The sequence below is a fragment of the Ruditapes philippinarum genome, unplaced genomic scaffold, assembly GCF_026571515.1.
Source record: "Ruditapes philippinarum isolate M1 unplaced genomic scaffold, ASM2657151v2 ctg22312_1_1_1_1, whole genome shotgun sequence".
Taxonomy (NCBI): domain Eukaryota; kingdom Metazoa; phylum Mollusca; class Bivalvia; order Venerida; family Veneridae; genus Ruditapes; species Ruditapes philippinarum.
The window spans coordinates 1-11,444 of NW_026866936.1; the positions used below are offsets into that span (position 1 = coordinate 1).

General features: G+C 31.2%; 1 protein-coding gene across 1 annotated transcript; it reads right to left on the reverse strand.

The window, feature by feature from the left end:
* Nucleotides 1-214: 214 nt before the first annotated feature.
* Nucleotides 215-5,004, reverse strand: LOC132734280 (basement membrane-specific heparan sulfate proteoglycan core protein-like). The gene is made up of 4 exons (XM_060720985.1): nucleotides 4,380-5,004; nucleotides 3,372-3,495; nucleotides 1,193-1,397; nucleotides 215-678 (listed from the first exon to the last, which is right to left on the reverse strand). The coding sequence occupies exons 1-4, from the start codon at nucleotides 4,868-4,870 to the stop codon at nucleotides 374-376; spliced, it is 1,125 nt and encodes a 374-aa protein (XP_060576968.1). The 5' UTR covers nucleotides 4,871-5,004; the 3' UTR covers nucleotides 215-373.
* Nucleotides 5,005-11,444: the final 6,440 nt, after the last annotated feature.

Consider the following 11,444-nt stretch of genomic DNA (forward strand, 5'->3'; position numbering starts at 1 on the left):
TTCAGGTTTATGCATAGACAATAAATTCTCATAATAGTTAAGATATGATTCGTTAAATTAACGTAATTGATTAAGGCATAACTTGTTTAATCTATATCCCTCTATGTGAACTTAACTAAAAATATTTTTATTTCACGAGTTTAAATTTTTGAAAGCCAATATGTTGTTAAATACAGACAAGAATGGAAATCACCTTAAATTCAACCAGAAGCAATTTAAAACAGAAATATAATGAAACTCTTATGCACCTTTAACAGCTATTAATAGGTTGTTATAATCTAATTAGCTAATTCTAACAACTGATGAAAGCAAAATCTTTTTATATACATGAGATTAACACTTTTTTTAAATAAAATCAACCATGAAAAGAATATTAAGACAATAACGTACTTTCTTCCTCAATCTGCACACCAAGAACGGCTACTGCTGTACCAACACGTCTACTTTCTCTGTCTGTTCCAGTACAAACATAGTTACCAGCATAGCTCGGTTGAACATTCGGAATTGTCAGGATACCGTTATCTTGTGATGATCCGTAAGGTAGACCACTAGAGCGAGACCAGAATAACGTTACCCTGCCAGTCTCATCTTCGGTGTAACATTCAAGACGAGCAGTTTCTCCGACGATACTTACGTACTTAGTCTGTCTTACAATGATTGTAATCTCTGGTCTCTCATCTGTAAATATTTATATGGTTAAAGTGTCATCAAAATCATTTTAAATGTGTAACATGTGGACTTAAAGATTCAAATATCGCTCTCTATGAAGGTTATTGCTAATAGTAACAATATCTATTTACACCTAAATAGTTACAAGAGAGAAAATTATTTTCACCTCTGCTACAGACAGCCTAGTATCTGAATATCTGATTCCATTTCTTGCATATCATATATAAGTAGTAGACTCAGTTCAAAAATAAATAACGAAAACTTATATTTTATATTTAGCAATATTTACATTTATATATGCGACAGAGTACCTTCATTAAATGAACGTAGATCACGAAAAACTAACTGTTAATTGTCTTAAAATAAATATGAACGCATTTCAGGTTCAAAACAAATACACAAAAGGGAATAAGGGAAAATACAATACATAAAAATGCATGAAATAAATGTCATTGAAACCCGAAACTAGCTTTTGCCTGGCATCTGCCTCTCATGTTTGAGGAATTATCAAGGTTTGACTTACCAGCAATGACGATAAGCTCAACCTCCTGTCTTGTTGCACCGTATCTGTTTGTAGCAGAACATGAATATCTGCCAGTATCATCTCTCTTTAGGTTTCGGATAGTAAGGGAATATTTGGGACTGACCGTGGCTCTGTCTGGTAACTGTCTTTTGTCTTGTCTGCTCCATACAACATTTAATGGTCCCTCACCACTCTTAACTTGACACTGTAACACAATCGTGAGTTATACCATTCCCTCATGGGTAAAGAGCTTCATTTCAGAGGACATATTTCAAGAAGTGTTAAACCGTATCACTTATTGTTCTATCTTTAAAAACTCGTCAACTTGCATGTGTCTAAGTTTTCAATACATATAGAAATGTTAGCAATGCGTGGATAACAATGACATCATAATATAATTTATTGTAGCTTAGAAAAGAAAATCTATTTTGTAAAATTAAGAAAATTAATCTAGAAATTAAATTATAAGTTTATTGATCTTGATATATTTTCAAAGAAGGATTTTTTTCTATTTTACAGTATGTTTAGGTCCCTATTTCTTGTTTTTACGTTTGACTTTATAAATTTTGTAATCATGCAATAGTGGCAGTATTGTTAAAAGTATCATATATGAATCATTGCAAATAGAAACAAAAGAATAATGGATAGTATAGAATTAACAAACAAGTTATAAACTTCTTTAACTTAATGCAAACAGATACATGTATTATGAATCAAGAAACATATCAAACAATGTAAAAAATTGTTAACCGGCCTTTGTTTCGCAAACAAATACAATTGCTTAATATATATTGACCTTAAAGTGGTTCAGTATACCATCCACCACATAACTTTCGTGAAAGAAAGGGGCTCAGAATCAAAATTGGAACTCCAAATTCAAATGGAATAATCTCTGTAATCAATTATTTCGTTTCAGCTTTTTAAAAACAATTTTTTAAACTGTCTTATGTACTGAATGTCATGTATGATTTAAAAAGAATTTAATTCAAACGAAATTTGCAAAGGAAGTTAATAAATGAGAACGTTTAATTTGGTATAATAATACCAAGGATTTGCAACACGTATAGAGGGAAATACTGAACCTTTCGTATGTAAAAAAATCTTTTGTTACAATTGACAGAATAATAAATGGGAATTAATATTCTTGAAACATGGAACATTGTAACATCTATGTGTTCCTTAATGAACATGTCATGTTTCGGTAAGTGAACTAAATTTTCTGACACCAACATCTTGGTAGGCAAATATATATGCAAACATGTATGAGAATTAGTAACATTATATCAGTGGAAGGCATCAATGCTCATATAATGTATATGACACCTATTGAAAATCATAGTTTCGATATTTTCATGGGCATGACTAGACTTAGAGGATTGAGAACCATATTTGTAGTCTCGTCATTTTGAACAAATTTTATAACTCTGCAAGTTCTTGTGTAAAAATAAATAAAATTAAACTGAAAATGTTTTTATGTAGAAAATGTAATTAGATCTAAATGAAGTGTTAAATGTGTTATGGAAGAAAGTATAGTTTGATAGAACTGAAATATCTGAGAAATTGAACTAGAAAGTTAAAGAACTATCTTGTTCATTTTATTTTAGAACTACAATTAAAATTTCATTTTAGAATGACAAGAACTATCCTTTACAATTTATTTCAGAATGGCCAATGAAATTCCAAGGTTTCAGTTTGTAATTTTTAAATGACCAATCAATTCTATTCTTTCTTGTAAATTTTACAAGAAGTCAATCTGATTTAAGTCGGCTTTCGGTCGAAAAAGAATATTTATCGAAGCTCTGGATTAAGATCGATTTGTTAGCTTCACACAATGTAAACCATGTAATGTTAACCCATCCAATACATTAACCTAAAAGATTCTCACTGAATTATTTCATATAATAATTCATAAAAATGTAATTTATTCGGCCTTGTTATCTAGCTGAAAATATCCATATTGAAACATAACCGATTCCAGTATTAATGATAATATCACGGTATAAACGGCTAAAGGCAAATATCATACACCGTCACACCGGAATTATGACCTAATATGCCAAGGGCGACCTAGGACGCATAAACGCCGTAGGGTTGACTTTGGAACACCTCAGTCGCCGGGAGGACCCTATCATCGAAATAGACGTAACCCAAATGTGCAGTTTTATGAGGAGAATTTTACCTGGTAAACAACGGTAGATCCCTCTGGCTCCTCGGCCTTCATAGGAGATACAGCAAGTTCCGGGCGCAAGTCTTTGCATCGGCCTCCTGACTGGGAAGAATCTTGGCTATAGTCGTCAGCACAGCTAACAAAATAGCATAATTGGTTAATTAAAGAATAATTTACAAAAATCTTTTTGTCAGTTTAGTTAAACAGATATATCTTATGCTTTTTGTGAAGGAAGCATGTGGCTTATTTATGTGTCTCATTCATATGTAATGAATAACTGCAACTTTAAAAAAATGCTTAAAGCTACATTAAATGAATATGTGAAAACATTTTGCCGTCGGCCTAAAAACCAAGCATTCTACAGTTTCATTAACCTTTTTAACAGTATTGTTGTAAATGTCATCAAATATTGTTCATAAAGAAGGATTTTAAACGGAAAACCCCACGGTAACACTAAAGTTCGTATACGAATTTTAACATGCAAATGAAGACTATAATCAGCTTGTGTATGCGTTACGTCACATTGTTATAAATGCTTTCCGGAACACAGCAAATATGAGAATATCTTGTGCAAACACACTTTAACCGTTGTAGTTCCACGGTGCACTTGGCCTGAGGTTCAGAAAAAAGTAATCATCTCATAAAACAAGATTAAATTTGTATGAAAACATCCGTTACAATGCGAAAATATACCGTTAAATTAGGACTGCTACTTAGAGTCATGTTTGTTGACTTAATATTGATGTACGGATGGTCTGAAGGCGGAGTTTCCCATGCAAACAGAAATTGTACTTTTTGATTTCGCCACAATGAGGCGGCCCATTTATTATGCTTATAAAACTCATTTTGGTTGTTTGGACACCAAAATAAGATCTGGAATCGATATGAAACCCAATTTATTCATGAAATGTCACTATTTCTGTTTTCATGAAATTTATTTAATGTAGCTTAAAAATATTTATAAATTAATAATAATCAAATATATTAAGTAATATGAAATTATTGAAAGCAACTACTAACATTTTACACTTTCTTTCACCAGCTTCAGGGCAGAAATAAACTGTTTTCACATATTCTGTGATGCTGTTTTGCAGTCCGTTATTTGAATTATTTTTGGAGTCACATTCATTCCATTCAAACCACCCAGTACACGTGGTCGTGCTGCATATTTTTTTTGAAAGTGTATCAATATTTTCTGTAATCAACTTTTTCAGTCTTAATTCAGATTCCTTTATTGCTGTATCGAAGCTGGCACCCCTTCCGTCCGTTTCTGTCATTTGACTTTTTATGTTAATATCTTGTGAGAATTTTTCAAGTTTTTCAATCCTGTATTCAAGACTGTCAAAAGCCTTAGCAAGAAGTTGAAGTAATGGATGTTTCATTTTTTTCCCCAACTGAAGCAGCGCTGACCCGATATTTGGTTCCGTTCCGTAAGAATCGGTGTTTACACATTTAACTCGTGCAGAATAATAAATCACTACAGAAAAAATAATACACAGTTTGGCTGACATCTGGAATCCAATTGCAATTCTGGGGGAAGAAAAAAAAACAGAATATGACAAGAAATAAATATTCTTTATCCACCACGAAAAACAATGTACAATGAAACAAAACCCGACCTATTACAAGGAAAAATGAATCCAATGCAGTTTTATGTAATGCTCATATACTTTTAAAAACGAATAAGGGGCCATTTCCTGTACATATTAATTGGATATATTTCATGAAACAAAACAAAACAACTTGTTAAATGGTATGCCGTTTTGGAGTGGAGTGGAACATGCAATAGACTATAATTACTCCTATAGTATATCAAACAATGCCAGTGCATCATGACGTTTTATAAGAGTTTCAAGAGTTTATTCCATAATACATCCGGACAATATTCCCATGCGTACACAGTACCAATCGCATCTTCTCGGGGCTTTCCGCCAAACTTCGGATAAGGAACTCGAACACAATAGTAAGAATACACAGAAAGGATACTGTTTTTTTGGTCTAACCTACGCTAAGAATATAATGGTAACTTTATGCAAGGAGTTGAATAATAAATTTATACTAATATATCAAGAAAAGCCCACCTAAGTTAAGTAAATTTACAGATATAACAGTAAAAATGCCTGCTGCACAGTAAAATAGGCCAATTGTATTAGCATCTTAGTCAAAAAATAAAGTTAAACATTCAAGGAAATGATTGTTTTTTTAAGAACCTTAGGATGTCTGTAACAATATTTTTGAAAGAAATGATAAGTTTTTTCATACTTTTCTCAAATATTACATCTTATGCGGACGGTAGGGGACGGATGTTACAAAAATATACTTAAAGTCTGAATATCTTACAATTTATAATAAAAATTGTATTATTACTCTTTATTTTAATAATATATTATGTATTCTGAAAAGTGTTACAAAACTTTTAAGATAATTCATTTTAAATATAAAAATATTTGCTTTCAAATTGTCAGTATTTTTCCCGCAAAATTTAATTTTCAAACATGTTAGAAACAAAGTGAAAAAAACAAGGAAAGGTATATCAGATCATACTTAAATCAAATTTGCAAACATATTTCTTATAAAAAAATTAAAAATTATAGGACTTTCTTATGTATATTTCTTGTCATATAATACTAAATGAATTATATCAGGGGGACGGATGTTACATTTTTGGGGAGACGAATGTTACACTAGATGTTTAAAGGTCATAGTTCATACTTTTTTGGTTTTATTTTAAAGTAATAAGATTTCTAAGAGTATTATGCTTTGTATAGTACAATATATGTAAAATAATTGAACAAATTATGAGAAAAATTTAGAAATATACCCGACAATTATGGAGTTTTTTTTTACTTTTTGCGTTTCACAATGAAAAGTTGCTTTGAATTAATTTTCTTCCAGTTATTTTACATTTGAATGAACATTGAACTGTTTGGAATAGAATTAGAACATTGATATTAGATGAAATAAAAGAATCATTGTTTCCAGATTATGCATTAACATTGTGTTAAAGAGAGAATGTCATACCAACGGTACCTTTCTATACATGAAATCATTTACAAAATACTTTAGTTATATAATAAGATTTATCTTTGTAAAAGATATGATACATTGTGAAGTAAATAAGTAGTTTTCATATTGAAACAAGCTTGAATTTCTCATTACTAAATACATAAATCATAAGCAATTACAAATTTTTATTAAAATTATAAGATTTAAATTGTTGCAATTAAGTACTATCGGTTTGATGAAATTTTAAGTAAATTAATGTGGTATGTCAGCAGCATTATCCAAAGATTTCATTATGATTCAGTATCATAAGCTCATTATTTCTAACTTTTAATAATTATCTTTGTAAATATTTCAGTGTACATGAACGCAGCTAAAGTATGAACTAATTTGTCATTCAATAAAATCTATAGGTTCAAAATAATTTGCGAATGGTTCATTTACAGAAAAATTTTCACAATTATCCCAACTTTTTCATTACAGGAAACCTAACCATATCCTTTACTTTCAAGTTTCTTCCACTTTAATGATTAAATGGGTCAAATTGTATGAAAATATGCTGGATTTTTTTTGGGGAAAAAATTTATTCAGGGTGTTGAATTATATTACTTTGTTTATTTTTCCTTGACTAGATCTACATCTTTAGCCTTTAAAATTTTGAAGTTCAATAAATCCGTTGACTTAATTCATCTACAGCTTACTTAATGACAGGCCTTTCCTAACAGATATGGAAGTCCCTCCCACTGTTTTTAAGCATAATGGATAACACCCTTAATTGGCACCCCTACTTCCCAATATACAATATACAACTCCCAATAAACAGCGTGTTAACTACCAATAATGTGCCAGCTCCTTCTGTGTGTATATTATATAGTTAGGATCCATATCCCACTGTTTTATAAGTGGCTTGGATACATAGTTTTTTTTACTATTTAAGGCTAAAGAATTAATGTTTTAACAATTGACCATTTTTAACTACAAAGATACTTTCAACATCTCTACCGTTTGCACCTTTTTCTATATATCCTGTTTTGGGTTTTGTGTTTGTTTCTTCTAGTTTTTTTAAACAGTATTTTATTAATTTGTAGTGTGAAACATTCCTATACAGCGACACAGCTTACTACTTCTCTATCATGCATCATATTTTTTTTGTTTTGGGTTTTACGTCACATCGACACAGTATAGGTCATATCGCGACGTTCCAGCTTTACTGGTGGAGGAAGACCTCAGGTGCCCTTCCGTGCATTATTTCAGGCACGAACGGGCACCTGAGTAGAACCACCGACGTTCCGTAAGCTAGCTGGATAGCTTCATCACATGAAAGAATCCAAAGTCCCTGTCGGGATTCGAACCCACAGCGGTGAGGGGCAAGTGGTTTGAAGTCAACGACCTTAACCACTCGGCCATGGACGCCCCTAATGCATCATAAGATCAAGATAAGTTTAGTATTACTGTAAAAAGAATCACTAGTTCATTTCTGTAACATCCGTCCCCTTTTGTAGCCTCAGTTTGAAAACACGGAATAACAAAAGATTATATTTGTCATAATTTATATAAGCTTAAATATTATCTTAATAAACTGACAGGTCTATTAAATGTTAAAAAATAACAATAATTAATACCAATAATAAATTTTATTTCAAAGTAAATAAGTTTTTTTTTTTCAGAGCAAAAAATACTGATTTTTTTACAGAATTAAGGAATTTGGTGTTCACAAATACTTTTAATATAAATACATCATTTCAGTCCTTTATTTCTGTTATTTCTTCATTTTTCATTGTAACTTTGGTGTTTTAGTTTAAAATTCCCTTTTCAGTAACAGTTTATGTGAGATTGCATAAGCACCTTATATAGGGGGACGGATGTTACAGGGACGATGTTACACACAACTTTTACATTATTGTATTTTTTTCTCATTAACATAGAAATTTGCAGTTTTTGTAACATTTTCATAAGAAGACTATCAATCAGCACCAGAAACATTGTTTTTTATGAGTATTGTTTTATAATTAGAAATTTTATGAGAGGGGGACGGACGTTACACTTTTTTCATCACATTTTTTCACCACTATAAAGCCTACTATGGTAAAAATGTTTGAAAATTTGAATTGAAAACACTTTACACATGTTTCTAATTATATTTCATTAGATTGAGACAATAAAGTACTTTTTTATTTGTAATTGTTTAAAGGTATACTTGTTTCATTAACAACTGAATTTTGAAAAACTTGATGCATTACAAAAGTCTGATTTTACTTAAACCATCTTAACGATAAAAACTAGGATGATATATACCAAGTATTATATATCATCGGAATGGTTATTAAATTGTTTCTATCTGCATGTAAAAATATTTAAGTGATAAATTAAAACAGATAATAGTGGTGTTAATTCTAAAAGCACCCAAAAAAGCAGATGCTAACACATTACATGTCAAAATGGGCATTTTAGGATACAACTAGAACCCCGCGAGTCCGATGTGTCGCCTTGTGAACAATATATTTTAGGAGTAATGGCCAGGAAAAAAATGAAATATGAAAACTAACAAAGGTCTATAACTCAGAATATAAAATACGCAGAGCAACAGTTTCTATGTACTGCACTTCTTATCTTATCAATAAGATCCATCATTCTATGAAGTTTCAAGTCCATATCTTTTATAAGTGAGAAATAGCCTGGACAAAAAAAAAGTATGAAAATTAGTAAAGGGTAAAAACTCACAAATAAGAAGTGCAGAATACCGGTTCTTGTACACTGCACTTTTTCTTAATGAGATCTATCATCCTATGAAGTTTCATGTCCATAGCTTTCATACTTGAGGAGAAATGACCAGGAAAAAGTATGAAAATTAACAAAGGGCAATAACTAAAAAAATAAGAAATGCAGCGTACTGGTTCTTGTGCACTGCACTTCTTCTTAATGAGATCTATCATCCTATGAAGTTTCAAGTCCATAGCTTTTATACTTTCGGAGAAATGGCCCGGAAAAAAATAAAGTATGAAAATTATCAAAGGGCAATAACTCAAAAATAAAGAAATGCAGAGTACCAGTTCATGTGCACTGCACTTCTTCTTTATGAGATCTATCATCCTAGGAAGTTTTAAATCCATAGCTTTTATACTTTCGGAGAAATGGCCCGGAAAAAAATAAAGTATGAAAATTAACAAAGGGCAATAACTCAAAAATAAGAAATGCAGAGTACCAGTTTATGGGCACTGCACTTCTTCTTTACGAGATCTATCATCCTAAGAAGTTTCAAGTCCATAGCTTTTATACTTTAGGAGAGATGGCCCGGACAGAAAACAAGTATAAAATTTAACAAAGGGCAAAAACTCAAAAACTAAGAAATGCAGAGTACCGGTTCTTATGCACTGCACTTCTCCTTAATGAGATCTATCATCCTATGAAGTTTCAAGTCCATAGCTTTTATAGTTGAAGAGAAATGGCCCGGACAAAATTAAAGTATGAAAATTAACAAAGGGCAATAACTCAAAAATTAAGAAGTGCATAGTACCGGTCCTTGTGCACTGCACTTCGAGTTAATGAAAGAAGCTTGCATACCAAGTTTGAAGACAATCAGACTTAAAGTGACTGAGTTATGCTCCGGACAAGCTTTAGGGGACGCCGACAACGACGCCGACACGGACGCCGACAACGACAACGACGCCGCCGACACCGCCGACAAAAGTAACCCCTATATGTCGCCTTTTCAAGGCGACACAAAAATGTATGTACCTATATTTTGGGTAATGCTATCATAAAAAACCTTTGGGCACATTTGTTTTATAGTAAGTCCTTTGTAAAACACAAAAAAAACATTGCAAATGCATTTTTGAAAAATTGGCCCATTTACTGTGCAGCAGGCAAAATGTAAAAAATTAAGGTAAATTTGGTCGTCTTTTCCAAAAGTGCTTCGTTGTTCAGCATATAGAGAATATTTTCTTATACAATGCATTCAAGAATGAAGTGAAAAGCAACAAATTCTATTAAAAGGTATAGCTATAGGTGTGTTTCATCTACCAGTTTAAATTTCTAGTCTTTATGAAGAAACTCTAAGCCAAGCTATTGCAATTCTTTTTTTTTTTTCAAAATAAATACAGTTTAAGTATGTTTGAAATTTAAAATCTACAAATAAAACCTAAAAACAAGCTCTAGATGAGTCAAGTAATTCTGAAAACCAATTTTTAACAAAAACAGCATTCTTTATTTCACTAAACTAATAAATACATTTAAGTTGCCTACACCTTAAGATAACCTTACATTATTAAAATTAAGTGCCTATAACAAATCTCCAACACTTTTTTTAACCCATGTTCTTTTATTAGGTCTTTGCTTGATGCTCTGTACAATACTGTAAATCATAAACTATTTTACTTACTTTACTGTTTATATAGTTTCAAATATACACGTAGATTTCGTTTAAATCTTGAACTTAGTTTCGGTAATATAGTCACGAATGATCGTTTATTATTATACTGAAGCGTAAAATACACGTATATTGTATAATGCCTTAGTATGTCTTTCAATTTACTTGACTACAGCAAATATAAGTCATTTACTTTGTCTACCATGCTGTACATTTTTTCCATAGATTTGATCAATTTGGCGGGTTGTTTGTTTGCACAACTAAGCATTATTTTAGAATTTCTGTGTTACTGTATATACGCGGTGATATACATGTTGTACAGATTCTTTTATTGCTTAGATATCTAGCTTATATTTATAATTTGTTTCGATACCAAGATGTCCGATGTAAAAAAGCAAAGTGATCCCAGAGAAGAATGACCCCCGGTCAATAATTTATAATAAAAATGACCCTATTTTAATAATTTGAAAATAGTGTCGAAATCTGAAGAAAAATGACCCCTTTTAGGAAACATTTAGAAAATTGACCCGCCTAAATTGAAAGACATACTAAGGCATTATACAATATAGTCACGAATGATCGTTTATTATTATACTGAAGCGTAAAATACACGTATATTGTATAATGCCTTAGTATGTCTTTCAATTTACTTGACTACAGCAAATATAAGTCATTTACTTTGTCTACCATGCTGTACATTTTTTCCATAGATTTGA

Coding starts and splice junctions, on each gene's coding strand:
- LOC132734280 (XM_060720985.1), bottom strand. CDS start 4,870: ATGTCAGCCAAACTGTGTATTATTTTTTCTGTAGTGATTTATTATTCT. Junction 3,496..4,379: donor GGTGAAAGAAAGTGTAAAAT/GTTAGTAGTTGC, acceptor CTATTTTGTTAG/CTGTGCTGACGACTATAGCC. Junction 1,398..3,371: donor GATCTACCGTTGTTTACCAG/GTAAAATTCTCC, acceptor ATTGTGTTACAG/TGTCAAGTTAAGAGTGGTGA.